This window comes from Cnephaeus nilssonii (genome assembly GCF_951640355.1).
Source record: "Cnephaeus nilssonii genome assembly, chromosome: 15".
NCBI classification, from domain to species: Eukaryota; Metazoa; Chordata; class Mammalia; order Chiroptera; family Vespertilionidae; genus Cnephaeus; species Cnephaeus nilssonii.
In genome coordinates, this window is record NC_137086.1 from 41,367,635 (window position 1) to 41,383,580 (window position 15,946).

The following is a 15,946-nucleotide window of genomic DNA, read 5'->3' on the forward strand; positions in this document are numbered from 1 at the left end:
TGCCCTGACTGGGAATTAAACCATAACCTCCTGGTTCATAGGTCGATGCTCAACCACTGAGCCTTGCTGGCTGGGCTATTGTTTTAGTCTTTTAAAGGAGAGCTCTTTAGTCTGACCAGGTAGCTCAATTGGTTGAATGTCGTCCCGTACACCAAAATGGTTGCAGATTCAATTCCCAATGAAGGCACATATCTAGGTTTCGGGTTCAATATCCAGTCAGGGTGTGTACAGGAGGCAACCAATGTTTCTCTCACACATTGATGTTTTTCTCTCTCTCTCTGAATCAATTTAAACACACACACACACACACACACACACACACACACACACACACACACACACACACACCTTCTCAGGTGAGGATTTAAAAATAATTTTTTAAAAAGAAAAGGAAATAGTTTTTCTAGAAGGAAAAACTATTAGATGCAGTCTACTCAGACTCTCAGGAAACTGTTGGCTAGGGTCTATGCTTAAAGACTATAAAAAAAATTGATGCTACATGCATAAGAATGATATTTTAATGGATTAAGAACCAATTTAAAGGCAGTACACAGAGCGGAGATAAATGGGCACTGCTATGGATACAAAAGCAAAACTAGTGACATGCTTTAGTGACTGGGAATGTTCTAATAAAGTTAGAGGTAATGTTCTAATAAATTATTTGGAAGACGGATCAAAGGGCTACCTCAGATCTTCAATAAACATTGGGTTCTACTGAGTAAGGAAATCTTGGTAAGAAAAAGAAAGGCAGCATATAAGCTGAAAATACACTTACACATTTAGAAAGGCAGCATATAAGCTGAAAATACACTTACACTTTTAGAAAAAAAAATAAATGATGCACAAAGAAGCCTCTGAATTATCAATTACAGATCAAAAGGGAAACAGGCAATCATTGAAGATGTCAGGTAAATGGAATAGTCCATAATGAGGAAGGTTAACTGAAAGAAAACAAATGCAATCTGCTATTCTACCTATTAAATATCAATGTGTGCCCTCATTTGGAATATTATTTATTAGCTGTCATGTCATTAAGAAAAAATAGTGGAGCTGAAGAAATTTCAAAAAGGGTAACTAAATTATGAAGGGGAAGGGAAATAAAAGATGACTTACCAAAATCAAATCAAGAAAAAAAAACCTGTAAGATATAATCACATGTTTTTATCTAAAAAAATCTTATATATCATAGACTATATGTTAAAGAACTAAATAAAAATGCCTTAAAATAAATACGTAATTTCCTGTTTGTAAAATAAAGACTAGTTACAAGAATTAAACCAGATAATATATGTAAAGCACTCATGCCATAGACCTACATGTGAGACATTGAATAAATGTTGGTCCTTTTTTCTCCCTCAAAAAATATCAAAGAAAGAAAACTGAATAAAAAGGATAGGCCAGGTGTCTCTAAACTGAAAAGACTAGGGATTAGTTAACACAGATTTGCTCACCACGATCCTACATTTGTGGGAAGCCACTTGAAGGCTGAAAATTCAATTTAGAAACGGTTTCCTTCTAGAAAACTTTATTTGAGTGCACTATATGCCAGGCATTGTTCTAGGTGATTTTTGTTGTTGTTCTAGGGCAGTGGTCAGCAAACTCACTAGTCAGCAGAGCCAAATATCAACAGTACAACGATTGAAATTTCTTTTGAGAGCCAAATTTTTTAAACTTAAACTTCTTCTAATGCCACTTCTTCAAAATAGACTCGCCCAGGCCGTGGTATTTTCTGGAAGAGCCACACTCAAGGGGCCAAAGAGCCGCATGTGGCTCGCGACAGCAGTTTGCCGACCACGTTTCTAGGGGATCTTAACAAGATGGACAATTTTTATCTTCACAGAGTTTATATTCTAGTGCAGGAAAGACAGGGAATAAAAATAAAAAATATGATTAAGATAAGCAGAATGAAGAAAATGAACAGGAGCCCAGCTGGTGTGGCTCAATGATTTCACAGGGCCCTATGAACCAGGAGGTCACAGTTCGATTCCCGATCAGGGCACATACCCAGGTTGCGGGCTCATTCCCTGGTAGGGGATGTGCAGGAGGCAGCCAATCAATGATTCTCTCTCATCATTGGTGTATCTATCTTTCTCTGCCTCTCCCTTCCTCTCTAAAAATCAATAAAAAATGTGTGTTTTTTAAATAAAAGAAAATGAACAGGGTAATGAGCTCCTGGGAGAAGTGACACTTTCACAAATATGGTCAAGAAAGGGCTTTCTGAGAAATAGCTACAAAAGAATTCTGGACTTGATGTAACATGCTAAGGGACTAATCCAATATGTCCACTTTTTGGTATATGAAGAACTCATAGTAATCCTTTAAAATTGTTTAAGAGGAGTTGAAAGAATACTTTTTATTTTGATGTGAAATTATACAAATGATTAAATTTGGTATATATATATATATATATATATATATATATATATATATATATATCCTATCTAATAATAGAGTAACATGTAAATTACCATCACTCCGCTACGCCCACGATTGGGTGGCAGAAGGCTGGGGGGGCGGGACTCGGGGTGGCCTATCCGGCCATTGAGAGGCACGGATCCACTGCCACTGAGGGGGGCTACCCTGCTGTTGAGAGGCGCAGGGGGCGGGACTCCCGCCCGGGACTCCCACCCCCTGTGCCTCTCAACGGCCAGATCCACGGCCGCTGAGGGGGCCTGCCGCAGACACCCAGCTGTGCCTCTCAACGGCAGGGTAGCCAGGTGTCCGCGGCAGCCCCCCTCAGCGGCCATTGAGAGGCGCAGGGGGCGGGAGTCCCGCCCCCTGTGCCTCTCAACAGCAGGGTAGCCCCCCTCAGCGGCCGCGGACCATCAAAAGCGTGGGAGCTGAGTGCCTGTCTGCTCCAGCGCCAGGCCTTTCAGAAGCCTCCGCCGAGCCGGAGGCTTCTGAAAGGCCTGGTGCACCAGTGGACAGGCACCCAGCTCCACCGTGAAAAGCGAAAGTGTGTAGGGGACCCTACACGTGCATGATTCAATCATGCACTGGGCCTCTAGTATATATATATATCAATTAATAGATTTAAAAGGATACATAGTTCAAATTTAAATAGTTCATTTCTCATTAACCTAGTAGACTTAAACATGAAACAGCCTTTTCTAGCAGATACCACATTAGCTGTTGCAATGGGTAATGTAAGAACTTACAGTCCACTGCTCTTATGTATGAAGCTCTGAAGGGTTATTGCAGGACGGTAGAATGGGTCAGATGCCATGATGTAAGTGCCCACTTTGAAAGGAGTATATATATTCAATCATTCTGTTGATCAAATATATATTGTGTGTGATTATTTATTTCCTTCTCCTTTTACTCTATCAACTAGAGGCCTGGTGCACGAAATTCGTGCACGGAGGGGGGTTGTCCCTCAGCCCAGCCTGTACCCTCTCCAATATCGGATATCCCTCTCACAATCCAGGACTGCTGGCTCCCAACTGCTTGCCTGCCTGCCTTCCTGATTGCCCCTAACCGCTTCTGCCTGCCAGCCTGATCACCCCCTAACCACTCTGCTGCCAGCCTGTTTGCCCCCAACTTCCCTCCTCTGCCGGCCTGGTCACCCCTAACTGCCCTCTCCTGCAGGGTTGATCACCTCCAACTGCCCTCCCTTGCAGGCTTGGTCCCTCTCAACTGCCCTCCCTTGCAGGCAGGGTGCCTCCCAACTGCCATCTCCTGCTGGCCATCTTGTGTCCACATGGGGGCAGGATCTTTGACCACATGGGGGCAGCTATATTGTGTGTTGCAGTGATGATCAATCTGCATATTACTCTTTTATTAGATAGGATAGAGGCCTGGTACAGGGGTGGGGGCCAGCTGGTTTGCCCTGAAGGGCGTCCCGGATCAGGCAGGGGTTCCCTTAGGGTGTGGGGCGGCCTGAGCGAGGGGCCTGTGGTGGTTTGTAGGCTGGCCACGTCCCCTGGCAACCCAAGCAGAGGCCCTGGTATCTGGAATTTATTTTCCTTCTACAATTGAAACTTTGTAGCCTGGAGCGGAGCCAAGCCCGGGGCTCCCTCCGAGGCCGAGGCCGGCAGCCATTTGTGTTGGAGTTATAATTGAAACTTTGTTGCCTTAAGCGGGTGGGCCCGGCCAGGGTGTGCGGAAAGCTTTGCTTCCCCTGTTGCCGCCGGCAACCCTGGCCTGCTCTCTCAAGCTCCATTCTGCCACCATTTGTTTGAATTTGTTTACCTTCTATAACTGAAACTTTGTAGCTTGAGTGGAGGCTTAGGCCTGGCAAGGGCAGGCGGAAAGCTTGGCTTCCTCTGTTACCTAGGAAACCTTGCTCTCTGTGGCTGTAGCCATCTTGGTTTGGGTTAATTTGCATACTCGCTCTGATTGGATGGTGGGTGTGGCTTGTGGGTGTGTCGGAGGTATGGTCAATTTGCATATTTGTCTATTATTAGATAGGATTTGAATTAAAAATTAGTAAAAATAATACTTGGAAGCCTAAATTCTAGACCTACCAAGGTTAAGTCTTGGCCCTGCTATAGGCTACCTATACAATCTTGAAGCTCAAATTTTTCCCTTTTAAAAAACGAGGGATCTGGAAATTATCCTACATAATAAAATGGTAATATGTAAATTACCATCACTCTGCTACGCCCACGATTGGGCCAGCGGGAGGCGCAGGGGGCAGGACTCAGGGTGGCCGGGGTAGCTGACTGGGCCAGCAGGACGCTGAGTTTGCGGCGCCAGCTCAGCGTCTGCTCAGCGTCTGCGCCATGGCTGCGCTGGAGGCTTTCTAAAGGCCTGGTGCACCAGCGGACAGACAGCCAGCTGGTGCACCAGGTGCATGATTAAATCATGCACTGGGCCTCTAGTATTAAATAATTAACTTAAGAAATGTGAGAAGTAAACTTGAGATTTGTAAAATAACAGTATGTATAAAATACATTAAGAATGGAAATTCTGGAGAACACTTGACTCAGAAAAACTAAAAGTGCTTCATATCTTATTTTATATCCCCCTATGTTTACCTTTGTGACAGTGATGAAATCTGGTCCAAAGAAGACACTTTTTACTCCTTCAATCCTAAATAATTGCCTGTGAAAAAAATAAAAAATGAGATAATAAAATGTTTAATTTTGAAAAGTTTACACATAAACAAAAGTACAGAGAAAAATAAAAGAACTTCCATGTACCCATCATTAGTTTCAAGTCATGGTCAATCTTGTTTTATCATTTTCCCCTACAATCGAGCAATCCCACAATAAAAATATAAAACATTTTTATTACTGAAAAGATCCCTCATTTCCCTTTGTATTCAGCCCTCTTGCTTTACCTCCATGTTCTATTAACTTTTGTTTTATGGAAATAACTTTTTACTTTTTTATTTTTGCTTTAAAAAAATGTTTCCAGCTTCGCTGAAATATAATTGACATAAAATATTGTGTAAGTTGAAGGTGCACAACGTGATGACTTGATGATATACATATAAACTGTGAAATGATTACCACAATAAGGTTAGTTAGCACATCTGTCACCCTGGTAACTATTGATCTTTATGCCACTACTGCTTTGCCTTTGCTAGAGTTTCATATTAATGAAACCATACAGTCTTTTGAGTTTGGCTTCTTTCACTTATCATAATGCTTTTGAGAGTCATCCTTGTTTTTGTGTGTATCAATAGTTCATTCTACTTTATTGTCGATTAGTATTACATTATATGGGCATTTACAACCTGTTTAGCCATTCCACAGTTGATGGACATTTCCAGATTTTTGGGGATGAGGCTATTATAGATAATGCTACTATATAGATTTATGTGCAAACCTTTATGAGGCATATGTTTTGTTTTTTTGTTTTTATACATATAATAATCATATTGCACTTACTGTCCTGAAACTTGCTTTTCTTCACTTAACAGTATATCTTAGAGGTCATTCTGTGATGGTAAATATGGGTCCTTCTCATCCTTTTAATATGTGAAGACCATGGATGAACAATGTTTATCTAACTCTTCCTACTAATGAATATTTTGGTTGTTTCTAACTTATTCCCCTACCAACAAGGCTACAATGAACCTCCCTGCACACACCTTGTGTACATATGTCGGCATTCTCTAGAGAGTATTTTTCAAGCCCACCAGCAGGTTGTGAAATCAATTATTCAGTGACCAAAATTTTATCTAATAAAATAGAACAGAATGAAATAAAAAGAAGAAACAAAATATAAGAATGCATTACATAAGGGTGAAAATGTCCCATCAAACACTTGTTTCATACAAACACACACGTATATTTATATATACATATATATCTGTGTGTGTCTATGTTCACATATACAGTGTATGGATACCTGTATATGTATATATGTGTATGTGGTGTGCGTGTTGAGTCATAACATAAAACATTTATTATTGTGGCTTGTATCAAAAATTATAAAAAACAAGTGCTCTAAGGTATATTCTGACAAGCAGTATGTTTAGGTCAAGGAAATATGTATTTTTATTAATTAGAGATTTTAAAAACCATTCTTGAGATAAACATATTTCTGACTCCCCTAAATGAGATTTTAAAAAAGGGTATATATGGAGAAAATTATTTAAGTGATATTTTCTAAATATCCTTGATAATCAGTATCAGGCACAGCTTACTAAAAATGTCAACTGATACTGACTCTATTTCTTATTATAAATAATTTATTTAGCTATCAGCTAAAAAGAGTTACATTCCAATAATTTTATTGTTTATACTTTATCATCTGATATATACTTACCTTGTCTCTATTTAGTGAATTTAAAAACTGTCTCAACTGAGTTTTTTTTTAATTGATTTCAGAGAGGAAGGGAGAGAAAAAGAGAAACATCGATGTGCTGCCTCCCAGGGTTCGAACCTACAACCTGGGTGTATGTCTCCTGGGAAATCAAACCCACCACCTAATGGTGCACAGGACAACACTCCAACCTAGTGAGCCACACCAGCCAGGATTTAACTGAATAGTTTTGTTTTTAAATCATCCCATATCTGATAACTATTATAATTTATAGTTCTGAGTGGAATATTTTATAAATGACTCCATTTGAGACTTCTAAAAATTCAGCTATCCTTAAGAATTAAACAAGTAAGTTTTCATTGCTTATTAAAAACAGTTTTAAAGATTTAGAATGGTGCCCTGGCCCATGTGGCTGTTGGTTGAGCTTCGACCTATGAACCAGGAGGTCACGGTTTGATTCCCAGTCAGGTCACATGCCTGGGTTGCGGGCTCGATCCCAGTAAGGGGCATGCAGAAGACAGCCGATCGATGATTCTCTCTCATCACTGATGTTTCTATCTCTTTCTCCCTCTCCCTTCCTCTCAAATCAATAAAATATATTTTAAAAAATAAAAGATTTAGAATGGAAATTAACTATATTATCATTTTGATGGATTATTTTTCTTAAGATATAAATTTTTATATAGTCACTAGAGGCCCGGTGCACGAAATTCATGCACTGGCCGGGGGGGGGGGGGGGGTCCCTTAGCCCAGATTGCGAGAAGGTGCAGGCCAGGCCGAGGGACCCCACCGGTGCACAATCGGGGCCGGGGAGGGACTCGGGAGGGCTCCAGGGTGTGTCTGGCCCATCTCGCTCAGTCCCGATCAGTCAGACCCCAGCAGCAAGCTAACCTACCAGTCGGAGCGTCTGCCCCTTGGTGGTCAGTGCACGTCATAGTGAGCAGTTGATTGGCCTGAGCATATCATTAGCATATTACACTTTGATTGGTCCAGATGACTAGATGACTGGACACAGCATATTAGGCTTTTATTATATAGGATGATACAGATCTCTCAATACAGCACTTTTCAGGAGAAGACTTTCCTAATATCAACTCTTACGTTTTTTACCCCTTATCTGAAAATGAAGTATTCTCTGAAAAAAAATACAGTGCACATAAAAATGCAATAGCTAAATAAAGCTGCCTTAACCCCAAAGTCAGTTAATTAGGTTTCTTGGTAAAAGCAAGTGAAAACTAGTAATATACCTAGCCAGAGGGGAGCGAAATGCTGTAGCTGGTGTGGGGAAATCCATGGTCCTTGTCTCAAGAACTGGTTTTCCTGGAATAAATTTTAAACTGTTGGGATTTGGGGTATCTTGTGTTTGAATAAACATGTGTCTCACTAAAAGAGAAAAAAAGAAGAAATAATGTTAATCTGGAAAATAAAGTAGTTAACAATTTATGAACTATGAAATGCTCATTTTCAGAGACCCAAAAAAAGTAAGAAAAGTCAGTAAAAAGAAAATAAGACTTTAACGCCCAAACTGACAAAATAAGAATTTTTAAAGACAAGAAGGCAATTTACCAATATATTTAGGATAACTGCATTGAATTTTATATTAATTTTGATTATTTAGATAGTTTTGCTACTGAACAGATTCTAGTAATATCCTATACTTAAGTAGGAAGGTATATATATATATTATAATTCAGGAATCATATGTATTCTATGTGGTGACTTAATACCAATGGCTATCATAATCATAAATCATCATCACTGTGATATTAATATAGTAAAATGTTACATTCTCTTCTTCCAAAGTACTACCAGCCTTTTAAAGACAAAAAAAATTATAATAATAACTACTATTTCTTGTGTGCTTAGTAGTTACATGCCAAGGACTGAGTTGACTGCTTTTTTTTTTTAAACTGATTTTTAGAGAGAGAGAGAGACGGAGATGGAGAGAGAGAAAAACATCAATGCGAGAGTGAAACATCAGTTGGTTACCTCCTGCAAACCCACTATCAGGGCATGTTTCCTGATCAGGAATTGAACCAGCAACCTTTCAGTGTGTGGAACGATGCCCAAATGAGCTAAAGCAGCCAGGGTGGGTCCAGTGCTTTAAATGTAAGTATGCCTTTAACAACCTATGAAGAAGGTACTATTATTCCCATTTTACAAATGAAAAAACTGAGGCTTAGAGATAAGTACAATAACGTGTTACAAAGAGTTAAGTAACTGCCCAAAAAGTGGTATAGAATTAGTGACACTATAAATTATCATGTAAGTGGGAATCTATGTGATTTACTTTCTGGAATACTTAAAAAGTATCTTTACAGCCCTGGCAGATTGTGCAATGGTTAGAGCATCAGCTCAAGGACCAACAGGTTCGATTCCTGTTCAAGGGCACCTACGTGGGTTGCAGGTTTGATCCTCAGGCCCAGTCAGGGTGAGTGTGGGAGGCAACCAATCAATGCATCTCTCTCACATCGATGTTTCTCTCTTTCTCTCTCCCTCCCTCCTTTTACACTCTCTCTAAAAATCAATGGAAAAAAATATCCTCAGGTGAAGATTAACAATAACAACAAAAATATTGTCGTTATAGGTTCTTTTCTTTTTTTCTAGAGCCATAATTAGATTGAGAATGAATTCATTAGAGCAATAAAGAACAAAATCTTTAATTCCCTACCTTGTTAATATAACAACAACTTGTAAGAAAAAAGGATAGATAATACTGGGGTTTTAACAGTTTTGAAACTATTGAACAGGCCTTTACTATTTATTATGAAAACACACCTTCTGACCAAAAAAAACACCAATTCTCATCTTAGAGCAGTATACTGAAATAGGTTAATTCACTAGGTTATTAACATGTGCTGGGCCCTGGCCAGGTAGCTTGGTCGGTTGGAACATCATCCGATGCACCAAGGTTGTGGGTTCAATCCCCAATCAGGGTACATACAAAACCAGTGAGTGCCTGAATAAGTGAAACAATGAATCGATGTGTATCTCCGTCTCTCTCTCCCTTTCCGCTCTCTTTCTAAAATCAATACATGTGCTAGGCATGATGCTAAGCATTCCACATGAATTATATCCCTTACTCCTCACATTCTGCGAAGGAAGTAGTTTTTATCCTATTTTATAAATGAAGAAACTAAAGCTCAATGTCACTCAGCTATTTAAAGTGACAAAACTGCCAATTTTCCAGCACTGACTTGCTTAACCATTGTGCATATTGCCACTCCATACTTATCAATGCCAAGCATAACAGGAAAATATATATAAAATCAGTCTTCCTATCTTGTCATAATCCTCATACCACACATCCTAGAAAAGATAGAAAAATATAAAAAAGGCAACAGTTTTATTTTAAATTAGAGGTTAAATGTGGCAAAACATATGGTTGTTATGAAAGTGCTTTTCTTACAAGATTCTAACTTGACAGTGGAGAACTGTTTTTGCACCTTGCCATACAGTTCCAGCTAAATGTAACTGCTAAACTGATGTTGAGTCATTTCCTTGGTGAAGTAGAAATTGAAACTAAAGCCCCATACATTTTGCTTATTTAAGTCATTGTCCTATAAGATATCAGTTGGTGACTTGGTGACTAGGCAAGTCCTAAAGAAGAGAAAAATTTTAAATGATATCCTCAGTGTTCAAGTGCTTGGTTTAAAATATTTATACCTCTAACCAATAAATGCCTCTGAAAATCTGTGTTACAAGAAAACAATTTTTCAGATGGAACATTAAAGAAAGGGCTTTCTGCAAATATAAAGATAACAAGGTTCTTCTAACTGTGGTTCTGACCAATCATTTCTTACAACCTTTCTTAATAGTAATTTATTGGTAGCCAAAAGCTCCACACACATTAGGCACTCTTCCAATATTTAAAGAATTAAATCTGGCTTTTATTCTACTCAATCCATTTATGTAAAACTATATATACAGGAAGAAAAATGTTTAGAAATACTTGAAGGTAAGAACTATAAGTATAAAAAAATTGTTAAGAGAGCAAAATCTGAGGTAGAAAATAATATATGACATCATTATATAAATTTTCTTTTGACAATGAACAAAGCTATTTCAAAAAAGTGATTTGACTGGGTATTAACAAAATCACTCCAATTATGGTCTAAATTGGGTTTAATTAAAAAATGATTCCCAGTTCCATCATCCAGAAAGATGCCCCTGAAAGTGTCATAAGGGTTACACCAGGATAGAAAGACTGATCTAAAATAATTGTTCCTATTATTCTTGGTACTGATAGGTAAAGAGGTAGGCATAAGTTCCTCCAAAACAAAAGATTAATGGTGCTTAAAGTCAATATCAAAGATTAAAATCAGCAGCCCTCCAATTTAGAAAGCCTAGGTAACCACATAATTCAATCCCACAGAAATTTAAAGTCCAATTAAAGTATCTTAATATATTGAGATACTCAATATTTATACCTAAATTATTCTGTGATTCAAGAGAGAGGCAAGGTACTCCTGTTCTTGCTCCAGTACACAGGGGAGATATGGTCTGTAACCTAATCCAACTCATGCCAGTAGCCAGTCAGTCACCTCCCAGAGTATGGCCACAGGAGGTGTTCAAGGTAGTGATGGGGATGGAAATGGACCGGAGCTGGATCCACTGTTACAGCTCCATAAGCACACACAGATAGGTATTTACACACAGATATACACTCTTTCCTCCCAGGTTTCCCTAGCCACACAATAGCTCCTCCCAATATGACACGACAGCGGTCATATTTAAATAATTTTCAAATCCTATCCTCATACCTATTTCCAATATTAAAGAAAATAAAAGCATATAATACCAACCAGATTGTCAAAAAAAAAAACAGACTTATTTTGACCAGAAAAAAAAGAAAAAATACATTCAAAATACTATGTTCTACGGTGTGGATGAAAACTAGAAATTTACTGGCTTTAGAGATATTCTTATAAAAATAAGAAGGGTAAGAACCTAAAATACATATGATTCTTTGAAACACAAATTCATTTGTAACTTTTTACCATATTTGCATCTCAGAAATCATTTATTAAGCAACTCTTATGTTTCAGAGGATGTGTTATACAAGATACTGAAATTTCGTAGCTCTATTGGACATTGTGCTAAGGATTCTTGAAATTTAAAACCAATGATATGTGAAAGCAAATAATTACAGCAAAGCGTGATGTTTTGATAGGAAAAAATGCTATATTCTTTTATAGGCACCTGAAGATAAAATTTACAAATTATCGCCTTTTATGACCCACAAAATTTCATTCAAGCAGTTTCATTAGCTTCTGAAACACAATTTGCTCTGAAAGAGGTGAAATTTTACCTGTGTTACATAAGGTTGCAGATAGTGGGACAAGTGGTCTTTGTACAAACTGATGCAGAGGCTGTTTCTTAATGGTGTATGGATTCATCATGTCATATAATCTACATTTAAAAACAAATAAAAATGACATTTTAAGAATCTTTAAGTTATTTCTACTTCTCATACATAAAAAAACCATAACGAAAATAACAATAAAGCCAAGTTTTCATTTTTCTATCTACATTACTTTCACTTCCTCAGGCAATAGCTACAATTTAAAAACAAGAGCTCAAGGGGAAATTTACATCCTTGAAAACTGAGTGCACACAGGATAGTGCAATAGCTGGTGTAAGAAACAAATATATCTACACTCGTGATTCATAACCTCAAGTTCCAGGCTCGTAGTTAAGTTATGCGTAGAGGCAAAGAACTGCAAACTGTTTTTTCCCTTATTTTAAAAATTTTTAAATGAGGTAATAGACTCACATGGTTCCAAATTTAAAAGGAAAAAAGAAAATACAGCCGAAACCGGTTTGGCTCAGTGGATAGAGCGTCGGCCTGCGGACTCAAGGGTCCCGGGTTCGATTCCGGTCAAGGGCATGTACCTTGGTTGCTGGCACATCCCCAGTAGGGGGTGTGCAAGAGGCAGCTGATCGATGTTTCTCTCTCATCGATGTTTCTGACTCTCTATCCCTCTCTGTAAAAAATCAATAAAATTTATTTTAAAAAAAAGAAAATACAGTGAAAAGTCCTCCTTTTCTGTTTCTACCACATTTCCCTAGAAAGAGATAACCTATACTATATGGTTTGAAAGGTATTTCAATACTTCACAAAATCTAGCAGAAAGTATAAACTGCTAAAGAAGCCACCATCTTTGATTGGAAGCATATTAGTACTGTAACTTTAGCTATTACATTAGGATAGAGGAAGTGTTGGTTGGCTATTTTTGCATGCCTTTGGCAAATTAAAAACAAGGTGAGCCCTGAGCATCAGCCTGCTCACCGGAGGTCACGGGTTCCATTCAGGTCAAGGGCGTACCTGGGTTGCAGGTCCAATCCCCAGTCAGGAGGCAACCAATTGATGTGTCCTGTCACATTGATGTTTCTCTCTCTCTCCTCTCCTGCCCCCCTCCCTTTCCACTCTGTCTAGAAATCAATGGAAAAAATATCCTCATCCTCGGGTGAGGATCAAAAAAATAAAATAAAATAAAAACAAGGAGAAAGGGGAAAAACATTATTACCGGAAAGGAAATAAAAGGAGACTTTAGTAGTGAAAATTTTAGAAATCTGATGCAAGTTCTTTTGAAATCTAGTTTACTGTAAAATATTACAATTTTCATTTCACAGGAATCACTGAGGAATTTTAAGCATATTTTTGTTTTGTTTTTAACATCTGATTACTTTTTATGTATACTTTTTATTGTTGATAGTATTCCACATGTCTCCCATTTACCCCCCTTTACCCTGTCCTCCTGGCCCCTACTCACCCCCCAGATCTTCTCCACCCTATTGCTGATGTCCATGGGCTATGCATATAAGGAATAAGTTCTTCGGTTTATCTCTTCCTGTCCCCACAACCCTACATCAAGGTATGTCAGTCCGTTCCATGCCTCCATGCTTCAGGTCTTCTTTTATTGGTCAATTCATTTTGTTCATTAGATTCCACAAATAAGTGAAATCATGTGATATTTGTCTTTCTCAAATTGGCTTATTTCACTTAGCATAAACATCTGATTATTTTCACTTGCAAACTCGTTAAGGGGAAGGACTGTCTTAATTTCTATGTCCCTGGAGCAGCTAGCACCATGGCCTCAGTTCTTCATCCCTAAAATGAATTTAATATTCACAGCTATCTTATAAAGACTGGGGCAAAGATGGATCCAAATAATCCATGTAAAGTGCTTTAAAACAGTGCCACTAGGCCGTATAGTTAGTGTTCAATAAATGTTAGCTACCACTGTTATTATTATGTAATAGGAATGACTCAAATATAAGAGTGGGAGATAGGTAACTAACAAAAAATCCTTCTACAAACTTAATTCTTTTTTTAGAAATCTATTTAAGCTTCAAGAGCATCATTACCACTAAAACTCCTTAAAACGAGATCAACTCCCATTGGGTCCTTTTCTCCTTTTGTTCCAGAAGCGAAACTGGGGTACACCTACTTAAATCCTCAGTGCCTTTCACCTAACCCAGTGGTTCTCAACCTTTCTAATGCCGCGACCCTTTAATACAGTTCCTCATGTTGAAGTGACCCCCAACCATAAAATTATTTTCGTTGCTACTTCATAACTGTAATTTTGCTACTGTTAATGAATCGTAATGAGAACCGTTAGCAGGGTCGCCTAAGACCATCGGAAAACACAGGTATTTACATTAAGATTCATAACAGTAGCAAAATTACAGGTATGAAGTAGCAACGAAAATAATGTTATGGTTGGGGGTCACCACCACATGAGGAACTGTATTAAAGGGTCGCGGCATTAGAAAGGTTGGGAACCACTGTTGGCAGATTATCACTGGCAAGGCGCTCGGCAGGGGAAAACAAGGGCACGCAGTGGGTTTAAGTGACGGGGAGGAAACCGAGGGGTCTGGCTTCTCAGAGTGCCATCACTTGGATGCTGTGAGACCTCAGACAGGTTACGTCCCCTTTCTGGGCCTCGCTGGGAAAATGAAGAAATGAGAGGAGGTATTCTTTTACGACATCCTGACTTTCCATGTTTAAAAGGCAAAGGAGGGCCCGCAGGCGTGGCTCAGTGGTTGAGCTCGGACCTATGAACCAGGAGGTCAAGTTTCCATTTGTCAGGGCACCTGCCCCTTAGGGCTGGATCCCCAGTGAGGGGCGTGTAACAGGCAGCCGATCAATGATTCTCTCTCGTCATTGATGTTTCTCTCTCTCTCCTTCTCCCTTCCTCTCTGAAACCAATAAAACCATATTTAAGACATAAAAATAAGTAAAAGGCAAAGGATGGAATGCACGTGGTGAAATGCTAGAAGGGCCACACGGTTTAAAAATAGCTCTGGGGCGGCAGAGGTCAATGGGGGGGGGGGGACATATGTAATACTTTCAACAATAAAGATTAAAAAATAAATAAATATAAAAATAGCTCTTGCATTGGGTCTCTACAGCCAGGCTCTGCAAAACTCCCCTCCGCAGGGACTCAGGCACGGGGTCTCAGGCCTGGGGCCGGGCAGCGCAGAGCCCACCCCAACTGGGGACTCGGAGCTGCCGGGGGATGGACGCCCACCTCCAGGGCTCAACCCCAAGTGCGGCGACGGGGGGCGGCCCAAAGGCTCGGTCAGAGGCACCTTTCACCACTCCGTCTGAGGGAGTGGGCAGGGCGGTTACCGCTCTGCTAGCTAAACCCAGAGGCATCCCTACGCGGAGCTCAGGATTTGTCACCTACCGCCTGCGCAACCCGGCGGCGCGGGCCGCAGCTCCCCAACCCAGCCGGGCCGCCGCCGCCATCTTACTCCGAGTGCGCAGGCGTGGGACAGGCCTCTCCTTTCACCGAGCCGCGCCCCGCGCAGGCGCAGACGCAGGCGCAGCCCGGCCGCGAAGCGGACAGGCTCCGTGGAGAGCGCCCTCTACCGGTCATAGGCGGCGCTGCTGCGAATGAGCCGGGACGGCTTGCGCCTGGCTGTTTGCTACCATTGCCTACGGCACTGCATAAGCCTGGACAAGGACGGCGGGGGGAAGAAATCCCTCAGTAAGGCTCGCTTTTCTTACTCGCTGGGTCCTGCTCTTGCACCGACTGGTCCTGCGGTTGGAATGGTGTTCCCGACCCTTGCCCCATTGCCATTTGTAGGATCCTGCTTGCCTCCAGACCCAGCTCAGTGACTGCTTTAGAAGACTCCCTGGAGCATCATCTCAGAGGGTTCTAGCCTTCCACCAGCGAGCTGCCTTCCGTTTCCTCTCGGGGCTGATGTGGGCCTCTGT

At 40.2% G+C, this 15,946-nt stretch overlaps 1 protein-coding gene across 4 annotated transcripts in view; it reads right to left on the bottom strand.

Annotated features, from left to right (window-relative positions):
* The window catches only part of NFU1 (NFU1 iron-sulfur cluster scaffold), a 29,651-nt gene extending 14,149 nt beyond the window's left edge, over positions 1-15,502 (bottom strand). The window contains exons 1-5 of one of the 4 annotated variants that reach the window (XM_079792805.1): positions 15,414-15,478; positions 13,494-13,831; positions 12,029-12,129; positions 7,965-8,100; positions 4,980-5,046 (exon numbers count right to left, since the gene is read on the bottom strand). In XM_079792805.1, coding sequence (XP_079648931.1) covers positions 4,980-5,046; positions 7,965-8,100; positions 12,029-12,129; positions 13,494-13,540 — 351 coding nt within the window. In that variant the 5' untranslated portion in view covers positions 13,541-13,831; positions 15,414-15,478. Of the gene's footprint in view, positions 1-1,113; positions 1,139-3,158; positions 3,271-4,979; positions 5,047-7,964; positions 8,101-12,028; positions 12,130-13,493; positions 13,832-15,413 lie in introns of those variants that run through there. The other 3 variants (XM_079792808.1, XM_079792806.1, XM_079792807.1) reach the window with 3 other exon arrangements.
* Between the last annotated feature and the right edge of the window lie 444 nt (positions 15,503-15,946).